Source organism: Zalophus californianus, chromosome 15, assembly GCF_009762305.2.
Source record: "Zalophus californianus isolate mZalCal1 chromosome 15, mZalCal1.pri.v2, whole genome shotgun sequence".
NCBI classification, from domain to species: Eukaryota; Metazoa; Chordata; class Mammalia; order Carnivora; family Otariidae; genus Zalophus; species Zalophus californianus.
This window is the reverse complement of record NC_045609.1, coordinates 76,281,015-76,302,762: the sequence shown is the minus strand read 5'-3', so window position 1 is coordinate 76,302,762 and position 21,748 is coordinate 76,281,015. Positions and strand designations below refer to the sequence as shown.

General features: G+C 39.3%; 1 protein-coding gene across 2 annotated transcripts in view; it reads left to right on the top strand.

Annotated features, from left to right (window-relative positions):
* The window catches only part of CACUL1 (CDK2 associated cullin domain 1), a 78,062-nt gene that overhangs the window by 18,071 nt on the left and 38,243 nt on the right, over positions 1-21,748 (top strand). For both annotated transcript variants that reach the window (XM_027591566.2, XM_027591570.2), the window contains exons 2-3: positions 12,445-12,571; positions 13,735-13,837. In XM_027591566.2, coding sequence (XP_027447367.1) covers positions 12,445-12,571; positions 13,735-13,837 — 230 coding nt within the window. The remainder of the gene's footprint in view (positions 1-12,444; positions 12,572-13,734; positions 13,838-21,748) is intronic.

The window sequence follows — 21,748 nt, the reverse complement described above, 5'->3', positions numbered from 1 at the left end:
TGGCCATTTGGCTGTCTTTGCAGAAACGTCTGTTCATGTCTTCTGCCCATTTCTTTCTTTCTTTTTTTTTTTAAAGATTTTATTTATTTATTTGACACAGAGAGAGAGGAAACACAAGCAGGAGGAGTGGAAGAGGGAGAAGCAGGCTCCCCGCCGAGCAGGGAGTCCGATGCAGGACTCGATCTCAGGACCCTGGGATCACAACTGAGCCAAAGGCAGATGCTTAATGACTGAGCCACCCAGGTGCCCCTTCTGCCCGTTTCTTGATAGGATTATTTGTTCTTTGGGTGTTGAGTTTAATAAGTTATTTATAGATTTTGGATACTAGCCCTTTATCTGATAATGTCATTTGTAGGTATCTTCTCCCATTCTCTCAGTTGTCTTTTGGTTTTGTTGACTGTTTCCTTTGCTGTACAAAAGCTTTTTATTGTGATGAAGTCCCAATAGTTCATTTTTGCCCTTGCTTCCCTTGCCTTCGGCAATGTTGCTAGGAAGAAGGTGCTGCAGCTGAGGTGAAAGAGGTTGCTGCCTGTGTTCTCCTCAAGGATATTGATGGCTTCCTGTCTCACATTAGGTCTTTCATCCATTTTGAGTGTATTTTTTTGTGTGGTGTAAGGAAACGGTCGAGTTTCATTCTTCTGCATGTGGCTGTCCAATTTTCCCAACACCATTTGTTGAAGGGACTGTCTTTTTGCCATTGGACATTCTTTCCTGCTTTGTCGAAGATTAGTTGACTGTAGAGTTGAGGGTCCATTTCTGGGCTCTCTATTCTGTTCCACTGGTCTGTGTGTCTGTTTTTGTGCCAGTGCCATACTGTCTTGATTACAGCTTTGTTAAAGAGCATGAAGTCCGGAATTGTGCTGCCACCAGCTTTGCTTTTTCTTTTTCATCATTCCTCTGGCTATTCGGGGTCTTTTTGGTTCCATACAAATTTTAGGATTATTTGTTCCATTTCTTCAAAAAAAGTTGATGGTATTTTGATAGGGATTGCGTTAAATGTGTAGATTGCTCTAGGTAGCATTGACATCTTCACAATATTTGTTCTTCCAGTCCATGAGCATGGAAGATTTTTCCATTTCTTTGTGTCTTCCTCAGTTTCTTTCATGAGTATTCTATAGTTTTCTGAGTACAGATTCTTTGCCTCTTTGGTTACATTTAGTCCTAGGTATCTTATAGTTTTGGGTGCAATTGTAAATGGGAATGACTTCTTAATTTCTCTTTCTTCTGTCTTGTTGGTGGTGTATAGAAATGCAACTGATTTCTGTGCATTGATTTGATATCTTGCCACTTAACTGAATTCCTGTATGCGTTCTGGCAGTTTCGGGGTGGAGTCTTTTGGGTTTTCCACATAAAGTATCATATCATCTGCAAAGAATGAGAGTTTGACTTCTTTTCCGATTCGGATGCCTTTTATTTCTTTTTGTCGTCTGATTGCTGAGGCTAGGACTTCTAGCACTGTGTTGAATAGCAGTGGTGATAGTGGACATCCCTGCTTTGTTCTTGACTCCAGGGGAAAAGCTCTCAGTTTTTCCCCATTGAGAATGATATTTGCTGTGAGTTTTTCATACATGGCTTTATTATGATATTGAGGTATGTACCTTCTATCCTTACACTCTGAAGAGTTTGAATCAAGAAAGGTTGCTGTACTTTGTCAAATGCTTTTTCTGCATCTATTGAGAGTATCATATAGTTCTTGTTCTTTCTTTTATTAATGTATTGCATCACATTGATTTGCAGATGTTGAACCAACCTTGCAGCCCAGGAATAAATCCCACTTGGTCGTGGTGAATAATCCTTTGAATGTACTGTTGGATCCTCTTGGCTAGTATTTTGGTGAGAATTTTTGTGCCATGTTCGTCAGGAATATTGGTCTGTAATTCTCCTTTTTGATGGGGTCTTTGTTTGGTTTTGGGATCAAGGTAATGCTTGCCTCGTAAAACGAGTTTGGAAGTTTTCCTTCCATTTCTATTTTTTGGAACAGTTTCAGAAGAATATTCTTCTTTAAATGTTTGGTAGAATTCCCCTGGGAAGCCATCTGGCCCTGGGCTCTTGTTTGTTGGGAGATTTTTGATTACTACTTCAATTTCCTTAGTGGTTATAGGTCTGTTCAGGTTTCCTGTTTCTTCCTGGTTCCGTTTTGGTAGTTTATACATCTCTAGGAATGTATCCATTTCCTCCAGATTGTCTAATTTGCTGGCATATAGTTGCTCATAATATGTTCTTATAATTGTTTGTGTTTCTTTGGTGTTGGTTGTGATGTCTCCTTTTTTTTTTTAAGATTTTATTTATTCATTTCAGACACAGAGATAGAGAGATAGAGAGAGAGCATGAGCAGGGGGAGAGGCAGAGGGAGAGGGAGAGAGAGAACCAGGCTCCCCGCTGAGCCAGGAGCCCAATGTGGGGCTCGATCCCAGGACCCTGGGATCAGGACCTGAGCCGAAGGCAGATGCCGAACCATCTGACCCACCCAGGTACCCCAGTGATGTCTCCTCTTTCATTCATGATTTTATTTCTTTGGGTCCTTTCTCTTTTCTTTTTGATAAGTCTGGCCAGGGGTTTATTAATCTTAATTCCTTCAAAGAACCAGCTCCTGGTTTCGTTGATCTGTTCTACTGTTCTTTTGGTTTCTATTTCATTGATTTCTGCTCTGATCTTTATTATTTCTCTTCTCCTGCTGGGTTTAGGCTTTATTTGGTGGTCTTTCTCCAGCTCCTTTAGGTGTAGGGTTAGGTTGTGTATTTGAGGCCTTTCTTGTTTCTTGAGAAAGGCTTGTATTGCTATATACTTCCCTCTTAGGACCACCTTTCCTGCATCCCAAAGATTTTGAACAGTTGTGTTTTCGTTTTCATTTGTTTCCATCAATTTTTAAAATTCTTCTTTAATTTCCTGGTTGACCCATTCATTCTTTAGTAGGATGCTCTTTAGCCTCCATGTATTTGAGTTCTTTCCGACTTTCCTCTCGTGATTGAGTTCTAATTTCAAAGCATTGTGGTCTGAAAATATGCAGGGAATGATCCGAATCTTTTGGTACCAGTTGAGACCTGATTTGTGACCCAGGATGTGATCTATTCTGGAGAATGTTCCATGGGCACTAGAGAAGAATGTGTATTCTGTTGCTTTGGGATGGAATGTTCTGAATGTATCTGTGAGGTCCATCTGGTCCAGTGTGTCATTTAAAGGCTTTATTTCCTTGTTGATCTTTTGCTTAGATGATCTGTCCATTTCGGTCAGGGGGGGTGTTAAAGTCCCCTACTATTATTGTATTATTGTCGATGTGTTTCTTTGCTTTTGTTATTAATTGGCTTATATAATTGGCTGCTCCCATGTTAGGGCCATAGATATTTAAAATTATTAGATCTTCTTCTTGGATAGACCCTTTAAGTATACAGTGTCCTTCCTTGTCTCTTATTACAGTCTTTGGTTTAAAATCTAATTTGTCTGATACAAGGATTGCCACCCCAGCTTTCTTTTGATGTCCATTAGCATGGTAAATGGTTTTCCACCCCCTCACTTTCAATCTGGAGGTGTCTTTGGGTCTAAAATGAGTCTCTTGCAGACAGCATATCGATGGGTCTTGCTTTTTTATCCAATCTGATACCCTTTGTCTTTTGATTGGGGGCATTTAGCCCATTTACACTCAGGGTAACTATTGGAAGATACGAATTCAGTGCCATTGTATTGCCTGTAAGGTGACTGTTACTGTATATTGTCTCTGTTCCTTCTGGTCTATGTTACTTTTAGGCTCTCTCTTTACTTAGAGGATCCCTTCCAGTATTTCTTGTAGGGTTGGTTTGGTGTTCGCAAATTCTTTTAGTTTTTGTTTGTCCTGGAAGTTTTTTTTTCTCTCCTTCTATTTTCAGTGACAGCCTAGCTGGATATAGTCTTCTTGGCTGCATATCTTTCTCATTTAGTGCTCTGAATATATCATGCCAGTCCTTTCTGGCCTGCCAGGTCTCTGTGGATAGGTCTGCTGCCAGTTTCATGTTTCTACCATTGTAGGTTACAAACCTCTTGTCCCGAGCTGCTTTCAGGATTTTCTCTTTGTCTCTGAGACTTGTAAGTTTTACTATTAGATGTTGGGGTGTTGACCTATTTTTATTGATTTTGGGAGGGCTTCTCTGTGCCTCCTGGATTTTGATGCCTGTTCCCTTCCTCAAATTAGGGAAGTTATCCAGTATAATTTGCTTCAGTATACCTTCTGCCCCTTTCTCTTTTTCTTCTTCTTCTGGGATCCCAATTATTCTAATATTGTTTTGTCTTATGGTATCACTTACCTCTTGAATTCTCCTCCTGTAGTTTATCTCTGTTTCTCAGCTTCCTTATTCTCCATCATTTGGTCTTCTGTATCACTAATTCTCTCTTCTGCCTCATTTATCTTGCAGTTAAAGCCTCCATTTTTGATTGCACCTCATTAATAGCCTTTTTGATTTCGACTTGGTTAGATTTTAGTTCTTTTATTTCTCCAGAAAGGGATTCTCTAGTATCTTCTATGCTTTTTTCAAGCCCAGCTGGTATCTTTATCATCGTCATTCTGAACTCTGGTTCTGACATCTTACTAATGTCTGCATTGATTAGGTCCCTGGCAGTTGGTAGTGCCGTTTGTTCTTGTTTTTGAGGTGACTTTTTCCATTTTGTCATTTTGTCCAGAGAACAGATGAATGAGAGAACAAATGCTAGAAGGGTAACAACGACCCCAGAAAAATATACACTAAACAAATCAGAAGAGACCTGAAACTGGGTGGAAAAGAGGGGTGGGGGGGGAAAAGGAAGAGAATATGATCAGGCTGGTGAGTAGAACGGAGCCACACACAAGATTTTGGGTGTATTTTGGTCTGTTAGAAGAAACTGCCTCCCAAAATTTTAAAGAAAGAAAAACATATATATACAAAAATAAGGATAAATACAATGAAGGGATGGAGTATGATTGTAAAGTTAAAAATTAGAAAAGATTTAAAAAAAGGAATTGACAAGTAAGAAGTTGGTTGAAAAAGGAAAGAAGAAAAATTCAAAAAAAAGATAAAGAAAATTAAAAAAAATTAACTTTGAAAGACTAAAGAATCATGGGAGAAAAGCCATGAATTCTATGTCTTGTAAAGCCATGAATTCTATGTCTTGTATTCCCCTAGCGCTGGAGTTTTGCCGTTCTCATTGGTTGGTAAACTTGGTCTTGGCTGGCTGTTCGTGCTGATCTTCTTCTGGGGCAGGGGCCTGTTGCCGTGGTTCTCCAATGTCTTTGCCTGAGGCGGAATTGCCCCGCCCTTGCCAGGGGCAGGGCTAAGTAATCTGCTCGGGTTTGCTCTCCGTAGCTTTTGTTCCCTGAAAGCTCTCCCTACAGCTTTGGAGGATGAGAATGAAAATGGCGGCCTCCCGATCTCTGGCCCTGGGAGCTGAGAACTCGGGGCCCCGCTCCTCAGTGTGCCCCCAGAGAAAAGCTGTCAGTCACTCCTGTCTCCCCGGTCTCCGGCTGCACTCTGGGCTCACCTGGCCTGTGACCGAGCGTTTCTGTCTCTGGCACACGACCCCTTTGGAGCCTTTAAACCCAGCAGGTTCCTGCTGTGCGCTCCCGCACCCCTCCTCCCAAGGGAAGAAGGGGAGTCTCCCCGGATCTGTTGCTTGTTGGGTCCGTGCTGGAAGAGCAGTGGCCCGACTGTGCCACAGATCACGGTTTATGGCAACCCCTAGCAGAGAGCCCACTCCTCGGCTCCGTCCCTGCAGCCGGCTTTCCCAATCCGATACCCGGGAGCTCTGCTGCACTCAGGCACCCGCGGTCTTTCTGTGACCCCGAGGGTCCTGCGACCACACTGTCCCAACAAGGGTTCCACGCCCCGCTTAGCCATTGGAGCGACGTCCCTCAGCGGAGCCGACTTCTAAAAGTTCTGATTTTGTGCTCCGCGGCTCTATCACTTGACGGTATTGGCTGATGGAGGCTCCCTCCCCCGCTGTCTATCTTCCCGAATATTGACTGGGGTTCACTTCTCCACACGTCCTATCTTCCAGAAAGTGGTCGCTTTTCTGTTCATAGAATTGCTGCTATTCTTTTCTTCGATCTCCAGTTCAGTTTGTAGGTGTTTGGAGTGGTTTGATAACTATCTAGCTGAATTTCTGGGACCAGATGAAATTTAGGTCTCCTACTCCTCGCCATCTTGCTCTTCCTCCTTACTATTTTTTTTTTTTTAATTGCAAGTTTTCTTAGGAACAACTAAGTATTACTATCATTTGTCAGTATCAAGTTATTTTCCTTTTGAGAGAAATAAGTAATTGGTCTTTTTTAGTTAATACCCCATTTATTTATCAGAATATACTACCTTGTTCTGATTTTGATTCTCCTGTTTTACTCTATTCCTTTTTTTCATTCCCAGAGGCTTCCCCTCATTCCCCAGACTCTGTTCTTGGCCTTCAGCTTCTTTCCGTTATTTGAAAGGGTTGTCATCCCCTTGTGCTGTAGAGAATAGAGCATTCTGCCAGGTCGTAATGTTTTGGAAAACACAAGTTTACTAGATTGTTACTGATGGATGGACACAGGGTGGCAACAAGAAGTCGTAATTTTTTTCCTGAGATCCCATATACTAGCCAGGGTTAAATAGAAAACCCAGAGCTTTTTGTCCTAGGCCATTCTTTCACCTTATCTAGTTGTAATTAATTATAGTTAATCTAAAAAGTCATTGTGTTTGAAACATAATTTGGCGCCTCTTAAATTTGGCTTAATCATTTAATTCATAATTGATTTTGCTGTATTCTTAAGGAGTCAATTCTGAATGAAGGCGGTATTGGTGGGGAGAAAGGGATGTGAAAGAGTAGAACTTTAAGGAGTCTTTGATACGAAAACAGTTCCTCATTTTTCCTTTAAAATTTTTCTTTGATACATTTACACCTTTAATCGACTCTCCAAGTTGTTCAGAACAGACAAACCATGTGCTAGCAATCGAGAACAGAAACACACCTGTGATCCTGGCTGTCCTGTGCCTTTCAGACTAGAGCAGGTTTAAGAATCACCTGGAGGGCTTGGTAAACAGATTCCTGTATTGTGAATCACTCCCTGCTCCTCCCCAAGTTTCTGTTTTCAGTAGTTTTAGATTAGGGCCTGGGGTTTGGCATTTACAACAAGTTTCCAGGTGATGCCGATGCTGTTCTGGGTATCCTCATATTTGAGAACCACTGATAAAGGTAATGAGAGGTCTTTGCAGTAGACTAAGTATAAATTAGTAATACCTGATACGATTTCTGAATATATCTTCCTCTTATAAACAAAGAAATAACAAAGAAATTCAAAAGAAATAGTAGAGCTTTGTTGGTTTGCTTCAGCCTGTGTGAAATAAAATATGCTTTAAACTTTAATTCCAGAATGACTGATAAGTGGTATGCTGTCAACTGTTTTTATAGTAAGCATTTATTTTGACTTTCATTAAATTAATTTACTTCACATATGTTATTGAGTACTTATCATGTGCTAGGCACTCTTTGGAGTTGGGGCTCTAGTAGTAAATTTCTCCTCCAGGGGGCTTATGTGTAGTTTGAGGGAGATCAGTAATAAATGTCAAGTTTTGATAAATTACTTGAATAAAAAAGTATGAGAGTTGAACATATTTACTCCTACCTGGTATAAATTATATGTTTCTAATAGTTTCTTATTTATTAGTAACCTGCTAATATTTCTTGAACCTTAGATTTCAACTATTCCATGTGTTTCAGACTTTTTGTTTCACTTTATTTTAGTAAAGGTCAATTAAACAGCTTTCTCAGTAAGAGTTAGACTGCATGAACTTGTTATCTTATGTGTTCCTAGCTTTAAGTCTTATGGCATGATGTTTTGAGGCCAACACTAGGGTTTTAACATTTTTTTGAACTTGACTGTCTCCAGAGAGCACTGCATCCTTCAGTTCTTTGTAGTGTTCATTGTTCTTTTTTATTTTTACACTAGGCCTGCTTTACTCGTCTGTGTTCCTGGCCTGGGCTTTGTTGGCTTTAGTTTGAAAAGAAGTGCATTATTTTCAAGCTGGAAAATCTAATCTAGATAAAATTTAGTATTTTTTTTTAAGATTTTATTTATTTCTTTGAGAGAGAGAGAACGAGCAGGCGGGGAGGGGCAGAGGGAGAGAGAGAGAGAAGCAGGCTCCCTGCTGAGCAGGGGAGCCCAAGCGGGACTTGATCACAGGACCCTGGGATCATGACCTGAGCCTAAAGGCAGACACCTAATGGACTGAGCCACCCAGGTACCCCCCAAATTTAGTAATTTAATAGTAATTTCATTTTTGTTTAGTTTCCATGCTTTGTGTTTCTTTTTGTCAGTCTGAACTTTTTTATGGACAAAGTTGAAAGTGATTGACTACATTTCTCTAACAAGAAGATCTAGTTTTAAAATTCAGGACTACACACCACACACATTCACACACATGCTTTGTATACATGTGTATATTTTTCAATCGGGTGGGTTGACATTAGCAAGGAAATACGAATACCTTAAAGTTTTTTGGATTGTTATTTTAAGTGTTGACTGCAGATTATGACTGCAGGTATGAAAAACCTTCCTAATCTTTGGCTAAGAGTATATACCGGTGTGTGTTCATTCTTCAGACTATCTGTGGTTCTTCTGATACTTGTCTGTATTCTCCTATTCTTTTGCTACTATGGTGAAGATTGGCTGGTTTCCTAGAAGGAAGTTATATTAGCTAGTATCTTAGTCCATTCAAGCCGTTATCACAATACCCGAGATTGAGTGGCTTATAAACAGCAGAAACTTATTTTTCACAGTTCTGGAGGCTGGGAAGTCCAAGATGAAGGTGCTGGCAAATTCAGAGTCTGGCAAGGACCTGCTTTCTGGTTCATAGTAGACTGTCTTCTTGCTGTGTCTTTACATGGCATAAGGGGCGAGGAAGCTCTCAGGGGGCATTAATTCCATTTGTGAGGATCTCACTCCCGTGACCTAATCATGTCCCAAAGGCCCCACCCAGTACCATCACATTGGAGGTTTAAGATTTCACCATATGAATTTTGGGGGAAGGGACACAAATATTCAGTCTACAACAGGTAGCATTTAAGGTCAACTGAATTGGCTACATGTTATTTCTCAAGCAAAATATATGTATAAATAGATTTTTATTTATATTTGGAAATGTAGAGTGGAAATAGATATGACTTTTTTTCATGTGGAAATAGGCTTTAAGATTTTCCGTGATCATGCCTTTTTCATTTTTGTTTTAAAGTCTCTTTTCAAAGATACTTAAAAGCAGAACATTAAAAACAAAACAAAAAATCCTGCCACATGAATTACCATCTCTGTAGTGGGAAGTCTCCGTTTTGTAGTTACAGCTGCAGGACTTTACATTTTAGATTCTTTTTCCTCCTTTGAATCTTTGTCTTGGTAATTTGCTGAGGTGTAAAGCCTCTGCTGGAGAAGTAGGAGCGCTCTCCAACTGCAGCAGAGGCAGAGTTCATTGAACGCAGCAGCAGTCGGGTGCCCATGGGATTATGTTAATTCTGGGCTTCTGTACTTGAAGGTTTCTTTCTGAGCATATCACTTACTTTCTTTAAACTTCAACTTTTGGTGTAGAGCAGGTATGTGATATGCTTTAGGTGATAGATTGATCGGAGATTCAGTAACCTAGAATCCCGTAGTGAGAAAGCGATGTTCTTTTTAGTTATTTCCAGTTTTCTTCTTCAGTTTTCTTTGAGTCCTTCAAAAAGCAGAAAGATGGTATTTTGGAGCTAGTGTGTAACACTTATCAACATTGGCCAATCTCCATTTTTCACAGGGAGAGCAAGCTCCAGCTTCAGGCAGTAGGACACGGCTAGAATTTAATAATAACCCTGTATTTATTTCTGTATCACCTTTTGTTTAATGGAAAATGATACTGCTTTTCTATTTTGGATAGATTCCTTTCCCCCTCCCCTCCTTTTTTTAAAGCACAGATAGTTGTAAGCACAAGGGGGTGATTCTAGGATGCACCTGCAGGGGAGTGGCGACATGAGACAGAAAAGGTAAAGAAGCCAGTAAAGAAGTCACCACTGTGGACAACAGGAGTGTAAGCCCAGTGGGGAGCTCTGGTAGTCCGTGTAGCACATGCACCTCAGCCTTGTCTTACTCCAGAGTAAAAGGGAGATACTGGGATATTTATACTGAATTCTCGTTTACTTGAAGGCTCCTGGGGTTGTTAATTCTTCAGAACTTCCAAGCTGCCCCTCCTTCAGTCAGAGCAACTCTAACAGCCAGAGAGAACACTGAGGCAGATAATGGTTGGTGTTGACAGTGGCCTTTGTGGACAGAGTAAATGGATGGGGCACCAACAATTTCCACTGGACTTTGAAATATTCTGAGCTTCTCTTACATCCTCCTCAGCCTAGTAAACAGCAGCCCCATCCTGTGGTGCTCAGGCCCCAAACTTTGGAGTCATCCTTGACTCCATCCAAACCAAGTCATCCATGTCTCCCATCCAAACCATCAGCAAATCTGGTTGGCTCAACCTCTAAAATTTATTCTAAATCTGACCTCTTTCACCCCCACTACTGCCACCTTGTTCAACCCCCATCACCTCACAGCCTCCTGACTGCTCACTCCTAACGTAGCAGCTGGATGAGCCATAGAAAACCTAAGTCAGATCACATCACTTCACCCAAAACCCTCCAAATGTCCCCATCTTACTCAGAGTAAAGGAATGGCCCCTAAGGCCCTCTGTGATCTGGCCTCCTCCATCCTTTTGTGTGTGTGTGTCTTTGTACATGCGTATATAGTTCTGTGTTTTTAGCCTTATGTGTAAGTCAAAACATTTGTTTCTTCTCCATTCCTTTCAGTGCAGGAATTCATTTGTCAAGATTTTCATTCTATCTTTACTACTACATCCTGGTTTATTTTTTGGTTTTGTTTTGTTTTTTTAAATTTTCGTACAGTAAATGTACTTTTTTATGGTATATACTTATGTTGGTTTTGGACAAATGCCTGGGGTGCTGTATCCACTAGGACTGGTTCTACACAAGAGTTCATTTTCCCAAGCTACCCTTTGTAGACAGTCCTCCCCACTTTCCAGCCTCTGGTCTGTTTTCCTCTTTATAGTTTTGACTTTACTAGCATCATATAAGTGAGAATCTTCTAATATGTAGCCATTTTGGTCTGATTCTTTCAGTTGGCAAAATGCATTTAAGATTATTCCATGCTCTATGAATCAATAGTTCATTCCTCAGGTGCCCTTTAGAATAAATTTACGCAAGAAAGAGTGAATTGATTTAAAGAAAATACTGAACAACAATGACAGGGGTGGTCCATACATATGAGAAACATTCTGAACCTGAATTTAGAAATCAGTAATGTGATAGAAAGTTGTTAGATAAAGGCTTTTTTTATCTGGTACTTCTGGCAGTAATTAGCCATGTACTCTTGGGGAAGTCAGCTCTTTGTTCCCCAGTTTCTGGTAAAATACATAGTAAAATACCTGATCTAGTAATTGTTGGCTCCGATCTCCTGAGATAGTGGTGGTTCATAAGACACAGAGTGTTGGGCACCTGGGTGGCTCAAGTAGATGAAGCCTCTGACTCTTGATTTTGGCTTGGATCATGATATTGGGGTTGTGGGATCAAGCCCCACTTCCGGCTCTGCTTGTCCCTCCCCTGCCTCTCAAATAAAAATAAAATCTTAAAAAAAAAAAAAAGTATTTTAGGCTCTTTGGATAGCTCTTTTCTCCAGGACAGGCGGGTAGTCACTCTTTTCCCCATTAGCATTTCATTGTTGTAAAGCAGCTGTTGGCCTGGATTTCAGAGTTGTTAGGACCAGCTGTTATAAAAACTTTATGAACCTTTAGTGAAGGACTAAGAGCCAGACAGGAGCAATAAGGTAAGCCTCATTGTAAGTCTCCAGGTTGTTGACTTTTTCTGTTGGGCTTATCAAGTGTGAGCTAGGTAGAATCTGAGTCAGAGCTGTAGTCATGTCCAGGAAGTGCTAGTGGTGCCAAAGATTCCTGCAAGTTTCTAGCAACCTCTTTTGTTAAGGTAGCCTTTGGACTTTAATCCCTGTAGTCCTACTGTTAGGTAGATTTTCTCAGGGGTGTCTCTAAAGGTTGATTGTTGGGGTTCTAATTCCCTAGAACTTTATTGTGGTTCATGGATAGGCCATCTTGTCACCTCATTGACAATGTATATCAGAGGGTGTGTGTTTGAGAATGTGCCACTGTTAATAGATAACTGGAAAAGGAAACCACTGATGCTTGTTTTGTTTTTATTTTTAAGGACAGACTCATCGTCATTCCTTTTTACATCATAATTAATGGCTGTTTTAAAATCCCTGACAAGATTGCTGTTTTGTTTTTTTGAAATGTGATAGTAATTGAGTTGTATTTAGGTGATAAGAGTGTCAAAAGAAATTAAAGTAAGTGAAAGGAATTTGAGAGCACAAAATTGCTATGATTTGTGTTTACTTTACATGTGATACGTAGTAATATTTATTTTACTTTCTACTTTTAGTAATGAATGTTATAACTATTGAAGATTATAAGAGCACATACTGGCCAAAATTGGATGGTGCCATAGATCAGCTTTTAACCCAGAGTCCTGGTGACTATATCCCCATATCCTATGAACAGATATACAGGTAAGTCAAGATATCATTTGCCTGGGTTTGAGAGGGTATATTAAGGTTCATGACACTTGAAATATGGCAGTATGTGTACACATGTAATATTATGTCAGGTGAGGATCTGTAGGTTATTTGTATATTCCACAGTTGGAGGTTGGAGGTCTGATTTATACTTTGTCCTTCAGAATCGGCTCTCAAGTCAAGGTAGAGTTAAGACCACCTCACTTAGACGTCTTCCCATCTTAGCCTGCCACCCCCCCCCCATACATAATGAAGAAACTTTGGAGGTCAGTGAAAAAGACAAGAATGACAAGTATCTGGCACGGAAGTACATATTTTTTATCTCACACGGAGACCCTAGTTTAATCTGTTGATTTTTATTAACACACAATCCTAACTATCTGTGGTTATTTTGTTTCCCAGGTCCTGGTATATGGAAGCAGCAAATTAGTGAGGATCTGGGGTGGGACATGAGATCAGCCTAGTCACAAAGGAGGAGGTGACAATTGTGTTGTTCTACACAAGTGATGCACAAAGAGGTTACATTACAAACCTTTTTGTGAGTTAGAGTTATTGCTAATTATCACTCTCTCCCTTATTTTGACATTCGTTGAAGTGAAAGAATGAGAGAGAAGCTGGTTTGTAAGTAGTTATCGTAGTCAGATTTTCAGATTATCACCCAATAGTAGATTATCTAGTACTGACAAAATGTGTAATGCAGTACTCAGAAAGATTTACAGCTGGTAGTAGTATCTCTTTCATCTGAGCACTGATTGGGGCAACGTAAATTTCTATTTAAAAGTTATGATTGGTTGGGGTGCCTGGGCGGCTCAGTCAGTTGTGTCTGACTCTGAATTTCTGCTCAGATCATGATCTCAGGGTTGTGAGATCGAGCCCTGTGGTTGGGCTCCTTGCTCAGTGCAGAGTCTGCTTGAGATCCTCTCCCTCTGCTCCTCCCCTGTTCGAGTGTATGCATTCTCTCTCTCTCTCTCTCTCTCTCTCTCTCTCTCTGTCTCTCTCTCTCTCTCTCTCTCTCTGTCTCAGATAATAAAAAAAGTTGTGATTGGTCACTTTATTTAGGCCTGAATTAATCATTTGATGACTAGTGGCGTTCATCTTAGGTTGAATGAAGTGCTTCATTGTTAACTTGGTTTTTCTGTTTTGGTTTTTTTCCACAGTTGTGTGTATAAATGTGTCTGCCAGCAGCACTCAGAACAGATGTACAGTGATCTGATTAAGAAGATAACTAATCACCTAGAGCGAGTCTCAAAGGAGCTGCAGGTAAAGAACTGATCATATTGATCTTTGCTTCCTTGGGATTTTTGGAATTAGTATATGTAATATATATTTGGAGGCTTATTAATTTGATAATGGTATAAATTTACAAATATTTCCTAGATGAATATTGACCAAATTATCTAACCTTTAGAATAAATTGTTAGAAAATTAGATATAAATTGTGGAACTTTATAGATTAAATATATTTCAGACTTTAACTGATGCCATTTATTACTATGTTAGTGTTTCTTTTATTTAAAACTGTGTTATTTCTGCTAACTTCAGTATTTGATGACTTTTTTAATATAAATGTATGTATAAATTTTTTACTGTAACTTTTTTTGGTATTCTCTTTGAAGAGTGGTATTTGCCTGCTAGTTTCTGATATTTGCTAATATAAGAACAACTGAAGTCAGCATTTTGTTGATAAGCCCTCTAGAGATGAACATCATCCCAGCTGTAAAATCTGGGTGGGAGCAAGTTGTGGAAATAACTCTCTTGAAGGAAGCGCTTGGCCTCAGATCCCTGCCCCTCCCTGCCTTGGTGAAGTTTCCAGTGCTTGCAGGTCAGGGACTGTCTTTATGCCAGGGCCAGATGATATTTTGGTTCTGGTGTAGAAGTCACATGATGTGGAGAAAAGTCACCCAGCAGTAGATGAGCAGGTCCATACCACACTTAGGAAGTGCTCCAGCAGTTCTGTAACATCCACAGTTTCTAGCAACTGCTGAGGCGTGCTTTGGCCTTGAATGTTGTTCCGCACTTACTCTGTGGTCTGGGGGATCTTGGTCTTGTTTATCCCACACAGATGTTGCACTAAAGTAGCTTTTTTTTTTAATTATAATGAGAGCTATGTTTATCATAGCCAAATATATACTTTTCCTGTTGTTAGAGTGTAAACTGTTTTCTTAATCTTTTTGCCACTAAATGTGAAATCTTTACTCATTTAACAAATATATTTAGTACCTAGAGATTGTATCTAGGCTGTAGATGAAACCCAAGATCCATGTATTCTAGCTTCGAGTTACTTGCTTACTAATTCTTGACTCTACCCTTGCTCTTATTTCTCACATCCAGTTTATTACCAAATCTTGTTTACTCCCTGTTTCTCTCTTAGCCCTTGTCTGCTTCTGTTCACTTGCCACTACCAGTCCAGCTACCGTCCAGCCTTTCAGTGTTTTACTGAAATGCTCATCTTAGCTGGCTCTGCCTCTAGTCTTTGCACCTCTTGCTTATTCTTCATTTCTGTCAGAGTGGCTGTTTCTAAAGCACAAATCTGATTATCATTTTTCTGTTAGATTGAAGTTTAAACTTTTTAGTATGATTTAGGAAGCCTTTGTCTGATTAGGAATCATTGTCTGATTCCTTCTTATTTCTGTGGCCTGATACATTACGTCTCTTTCCTGCATACCGAACTTTTTCACTTCCTTGAACAGTTTATGTACTCTCTCACTTCTTGGCTTTTGCCATGTTAACTTGACTGCCTGGAGCATTCTTTGTTTTTCTCCGTCCTCTTATTTTTTGGTCAGTGTGAACATACCATTTTGGCTGCAGGTTGGACATCATTTGTTTTGGAAAACATTCACTGATCCCTTGTTCTCCCAAGCCTGGGTTTGGGGCACGCCTCATCTGTGCTTCTAACACCCAGTGTATTATTGTCGTTTATCTGCGTATTTCTTTTGTAGCTGTGTCTGTCCCTCCCTCTGTCCCCAGTATTATTTTCTGAAAGGACAGAGGAACATGTCTGCCTTCTTTGTTATTGTATTGTTAGTCTACTGAATGAAATGTATATCAAATGTTTACCAATAAATAATTTACTGCTTGTTTGAATAAAGTTTTTCTAGTGATCATGCTTTTTAACGTCAAGTGTTAGGTGTTTTTGGGGGTTCAGGGAGTACCAGGGCTTTCATTAGATCAGCAAAGAACTCAGTATCCTCAAAAAGAATTGTTTTATTAACACTAGTTTGCTATTACTGAAATAATACTAAATAATTTTCTGAAACAGAAAGCAAACCATTTCAGTTCAAATTATCAGGACAAAGTATATGACTTGCTTATTTATATCTATGAAATGTGAGTTGGAGATTTTATAATGTGTTACACTTGGGCTCTGACTTCACATGTAGATCATGAATTTGACCAATAGAACTGTGATTTGCTGAATTCGTTTGTCATATTGGAACTTTTGCTTAAGTGGATTTTTCTTTTTCTTCTTCTTTTTTAAAATATTTTTAAAAAATATTTTATTTATTTATTAGAGAGAGAGAATATAAGCAGGGGTAGGGGCAGAGGGAGAGGGAGAAGCAGATTCCCTCCTGAGTAGGGAGTCCAACCTGGGTCTCAATCCCAGGACCCCGGGATCATGACCTGAGCCAAAGGCAGATGCTTAACCAACTGAGCCACCCAGGTGCCCCTGGATTTTTCTTGTATTAGTTTTATTAAGCGCTGTAAGACCTCTTTTCATTCTTACAGTTAGACTGTTGTTATAAAATATTTTGCAAGTTGGAGGGCACTGTAATATGGTATTATCAAGCTCAATGTAATTGGTAGTTTTGGAAGGCCACTTGGCCACATTTTTGCCATGAGTTTGCTTGATCAGTTGTCAGTAATATGAAGACAACTTGTTACTTGCCTAGCTGGGCTGTCCTGGGGTACCAGTACTTTGAAGTCACTGAGGTTCAGAGAGTAAGTTTCTGAGGTTTTGGAGAATGGTCCCTGTCAGTACTGTCTAGAGTTTCCTCATTCTTTATCATGAATGTCTGATTGTTCATTACACCTTACTTTATTAATACACCTTCATTTATTTAACTGTTTTTTGAGGAATTTTTACATTGCTTCCAGTCTTTGGCTGTTACTAACAGTGTTACAGCGTTGACTACATCCAACCATACTTCACAAAAGTTGTACCAAAGTTGCACTCCAACCAGTTACATATATATCAGTGAAATGTCTGTTTTCCCCCACCTTTGCTAATACAGCATAAGAGTAAATAATTTTTGCATTATATAGTAGGAATTTTTATTAAAAACTAAAATGTAAGAGTGCTATCTCTTTTGATGTTAGCAGTTTGGAAACCATCCTGATAAATGTAAAGGTAATATATGATGTAAAACCAGGGAATTTAGTTGATTTTTAGAATCAATACATGTTCTACTTGGAGTTCAGCAGTATGGCCTGAAAAAAAAAATCTTACTTTAGAATGATACCTTTTGTAAGATTATAAAGTCTAACCATTATTAAATGTCCTGGTGAAGTGGATAGAAACATGGGGACCTTGGTTTTGGTCTCAGTTCTGCCACGCAGCTGCTGTGTGCCTTTTGATTAAACATGCTAATATAATCTTATAAATTTTCTCAACATTGAAATGAAGTGGCTTTACTGAAATATCTGGTTGCTTTAAGCAGAGTTCTAAGGTAACTTGTCTCCTACTTCCTGCTTGGCCAGTGCTTCTTCATTGTTTTCCCAGGCTTAAACTCATTAGTGTTCACCTGTGTGAAGTGTTCTGGAGTCTTCGTGCTCCCCTCAAAACAAAACGGACCATTGGAATTTCTTCTTCTGTGGACTCATAGCATCTTGGCAATAACAACCCTGTTAGCAGTGATTGTGTTGTATTATTTCTGCATCCATGTCTAGCCACCTGACAGGTCCTCCTTTGAGGGCAGGGACTCTGTCATGTGTGTCTTTTTATCCTTCATGTCTGGCCGAGTCACAACTCAGCAAATGATTGTTGAGTGAATGCTCAGCAACCAAAATTGACCTATACCATGGAAAGAGTAGCATAATTAGTTTCACATGATCACTAATCTTTATGTTCTCTAGACGTTTAGGCATTTTATTAATTTTTTTAGTGTTCAGTTAATTTGGTTTATTTATTTATTCAGTGTCACAAATATGTGGCATAATGTACTTTATAGAGACCTTAAGGGTGCTTTTCCTGTGGAACAGAACAGGATCCATGAGCCAGAAAAGTTGTATTTGGTTGGAATGTTTTGTTTGCTGCTTTGATTTTAGAAAGGAAATACTGTTAGCACGAGCTAAAACGAGAGTGGGATGAGTTGCATTTGGCAGATAATCAGAAATGTAGTGCTAGTGTTGATAAATCAATAAGCTGGACCTGTGGGGTGTGGGCCTTTGTCTTTCAAGGGCATCTTAAAATAGCTGCTGGTTTGTATGGTTTACATGTCGGAGTGATTTATTCATCTCCATCAAAAGGTATATCCTGATGGTGAGACTGAAGAGTATATGGAATAATGTTCCATATTCTCCAGTTATTGACTTAAAAACTAGAGAATACTATTTTCAGAGATTTAAAAAGATTTTAATTTGTTAAACCTAAATGTTCTTATGTAAGAGTATAATCTAACGTGCTACCTCTTAAAAAAATCATTTCTTTCTTTCATTTTAAAAGAAACAATGACTTCTCCATCACTTCAGTAACTTTACTTATTTTAAAAGGCTTTATTTATTTATTTGAGAGAGAGAGAGAGAGCACGAGCAGGGGGAGGGGCAGAGGGAGAAGCAGACTTCCCGCTGAGGAGGGAGCCTGATGACTCGAGCCGATCCTGATGGTGGGGCCCATCCCAGGACCCCGGGATCATGACCCGAGCCAAAAGTATACGTTTAACTGAGCCACCCAGGCGCCCCTCATTTTAGTAACTTTAAAAAGCTTTTTGTTATTAAGTTTATTAAGTCACTAAAATCACTTAACTAGCTAACCCCACTTAGTATTTTGCTTACTATTATATTACATTGCATGTAAATTTCTACTTTTCTGTATACTACTAGGTTGTGTGAACTGTAACAGTGTATTTTGCCTTAGTTTTTTTTAAACCATTCTCCCCTGCCCTTTGCGCTTAACTCCTCTCTTCTTTAAATGTGATAAATTCTCTATTAATATATTTTCCTTTTTCCATGTCTCCAGAGCCTCAGACATGAGTTTCCAGTCCTGATTTTTTTTAATATACCAATGACTGGAAATAGATGAGTGGTCTCCTAGTTTAGTGAATAATAATTCTTTTAGTTTTGGAAAATTCTGTTGAAACTTCTAGCAATCATCATACTTTGGTGAGGGCTCAGACCAGAGTCTCCAAATGTCTGTTGAACATTTCAACTTGGATTTCTTCTTGTGGATACCTCATATTTGTGTCTAACTCTGAATTCCTCTTCATCCAAATCATTTTCACTCTCAGACTTGAGATTTCATGTTCATCTTTGACTCCTTTTTTCTCCCTTACCTCTTGTTCCCCGGTGATTGTCAAGGTTGATAGAACACTGTCGTTTCACTTGCCTCTCCCCTTTCCTTCTTCACGTCATTATTGGCACATGTCTGCAGTATTCTCCTAATTGGTTTGTTTTTCTCTATTATTTGTTTTTGGCTGAATAAACTTCTAAAAACACTAATTTGATGGGCATATTTTCTTGTTCAAAAACCTTAAAGACTCCCTACTGCCTTTCTCAGTCACAGTTGATTTTTTGGTTAGTATAAAAAACTGAGCTGGTTGATTTGTTGCAGGGGTTCCTAGGGGGCAACCTGATGTAGCCAGTGCTTTTCATCCAGGTGTGCAAGGGACTCTATTAGGTATAGCAGCAGATATGTGATTGATAAGACTAGGTAATGTGAACCAACCCTCCTACTGATAACGATTTAAAAAATAAACAAGGTTGCTAATAAAAAAGTAAAGAATTATAGGACCAAGATCTGAGAGAGGAAGGAAACCCAGAGAGGGGAGTCTAGCATTTGAGCCATTTTTCTGCTAGGGGCACCTGTTTATTCTGGAAGGGGAGGCTAATAGGCTGAGATATTTAATAGAGTTTTGATGGTCTTCTGGGGGTAGGATGATAAAAATTGGGAATTTAGGGTCCATCACACCTGAGGGATCACATCCCAGGAGTAATAAGAATAATAACTTAAAGACTATTGTAGCCAGAGCCTGATTCCTGATGCACTAAGGTGGTCTGGACTTACTGGTACCTCTAGTTGCTTACCAGAAGCAAAAGTAAATTCTCTCTGGAGAAAGATAACATTATCCTAGGCATCAAATTAGTTGTAGTTTTTCATAAACGGTATCTGAGGTGAGCATAAAAGTAAGAGAAATGGTAAAATACATTTTTAGACAAGAATTGAGAGAATCCATCACCAGTAGTCTCTCACCTTAGAGAAATAATGAAGAGTATTTTTCAGTGAAAAAGGAAATGTTCCTAGATGAAAACTGGAGAATCAGGTAGGAATGAAGAACAACAGAGAAGATAAGTATGCAAGTGTAGAATAATAATGATAATGTTTTATAGGGCATAAAATATATATAATCAAAACACATGACAATTGCATGTAAGGTGGATAGGAATCAATGGATTTAAAAATGTTCTAAGGCCCTTGCATTGTGTCAGAAGAGGTAAAAGTACTAATTTAGTTTATTAGTTTGATATAACAAGGATGCAGTCTGTAATTCTAGGATAACCACTAAAAGAATGGTAAAAGAAAGTATAATAAACAGGATAATGGAGAATATGGAATAATTTTGAAAGTAAAGAAGTCAAAGGATTTTTAAAAAGGTACAGAGAACAGATGGGACACATAGAAAACTAATAGTAAGATAATAAATTTAAACTTCCGGGGCGCCTGGGTAGCTTAGTTGTTAAGCATCTGCCTTCGGCTCAGGTCATGATCCCAGGGTGCTGGGATCGAGCCCCGCATCGGGCTCCCTGCTCCATAGGAAGCCTGTTTCTCCCTTTTCCATGCACCCTGCTTGTGTTCCCTCTCTTGCTGTGTCTCTCTTTGTCAAACAAATAAGTAAAATCTTAAAAAAAAATAAAAAAAATAAATTTAAACTTCCATCTATCGTTATCTGAAATGTTGAAGACTAAGGGAAGTAAGCAGATTATTAAACTAAATGAAATTCTGCAACTTTACTAAATGCTGCTAATATGAGGCAGCATATTTAGCATACTTTTAGACAGAAGGATTGTAAATAAATGATGGAAAAAGATACACAAACATTAACCAGAAAGAAAGATGATCTATAACTACATTGATTTTGTAAAAAGTGGTAGAATCAGAGCAAGAGGTATTATTGGATATAAAGAAGACTTTTTATAATGAAAAGTTCCAGTTCCAGGAAGGTAACATTTCTAAATGTGTATGCACCCAATAATATAGCCACAAAAATTAACAGACCCAAAAAAACAAACAGACCAATCCACAATCATAATGAGAAGTTAACGCATCAATGACATTAGTAGCATTTATTTCAAGAAATTAGAAAAAGAATACAAAGGAAACCCAAAGAAAGAATTAGGTCACAGTCTTTGCTAGTGGACCTTTGGAACAATAGTATTCAGGGAACTGTGGTTCAAAGCAGAATAAGAAAGTGACCTGTTTGACTAAAGGTGAAATAGCCAAAGCCAGATGGAGGAATTAAGAGGAAGTGGCATTAAAAACAAATCGCCATGGGGGCTCTTGGGTGGCTCAGTCAGTTAAGCGTCTGCCTTTGGCTCAGGTCATGATCCCAGGGTCCTGGGATGGAGCCCTGCATCATGCCTCCTGCTCAGCTGGGAGTCTGCTTCTCCCTCTCCCTCTGCCCCCTGCTCATGCTGTCTCTCTTTGCTTTTTCTTTACCAAAGAAATAAATAAAATCTTAAAAAAAATTTAAAAAATGAATGCCATGAAGAATGGGTAGATGTTGGGACGCCTGGGTGGCTCAGTCGGTTAAGCGGCTGCCTTCAGCCCAGGTCATGATCCCAGGGTCCTGGGATCGAGTCCCGCATCGGGCTCCTTGCTCAGTAGGGAGCCTGCAGCTCCCCCTGCTTGTACTCTCACTCACTCTCTCTCGCCTATGCTCTCTCTCTCTCTAGCAAATAAATAAATAAAATCTTTAAAAAAAAAAAAAAAAGAATGGGTAGATGTTTGGGGAGAGGGCT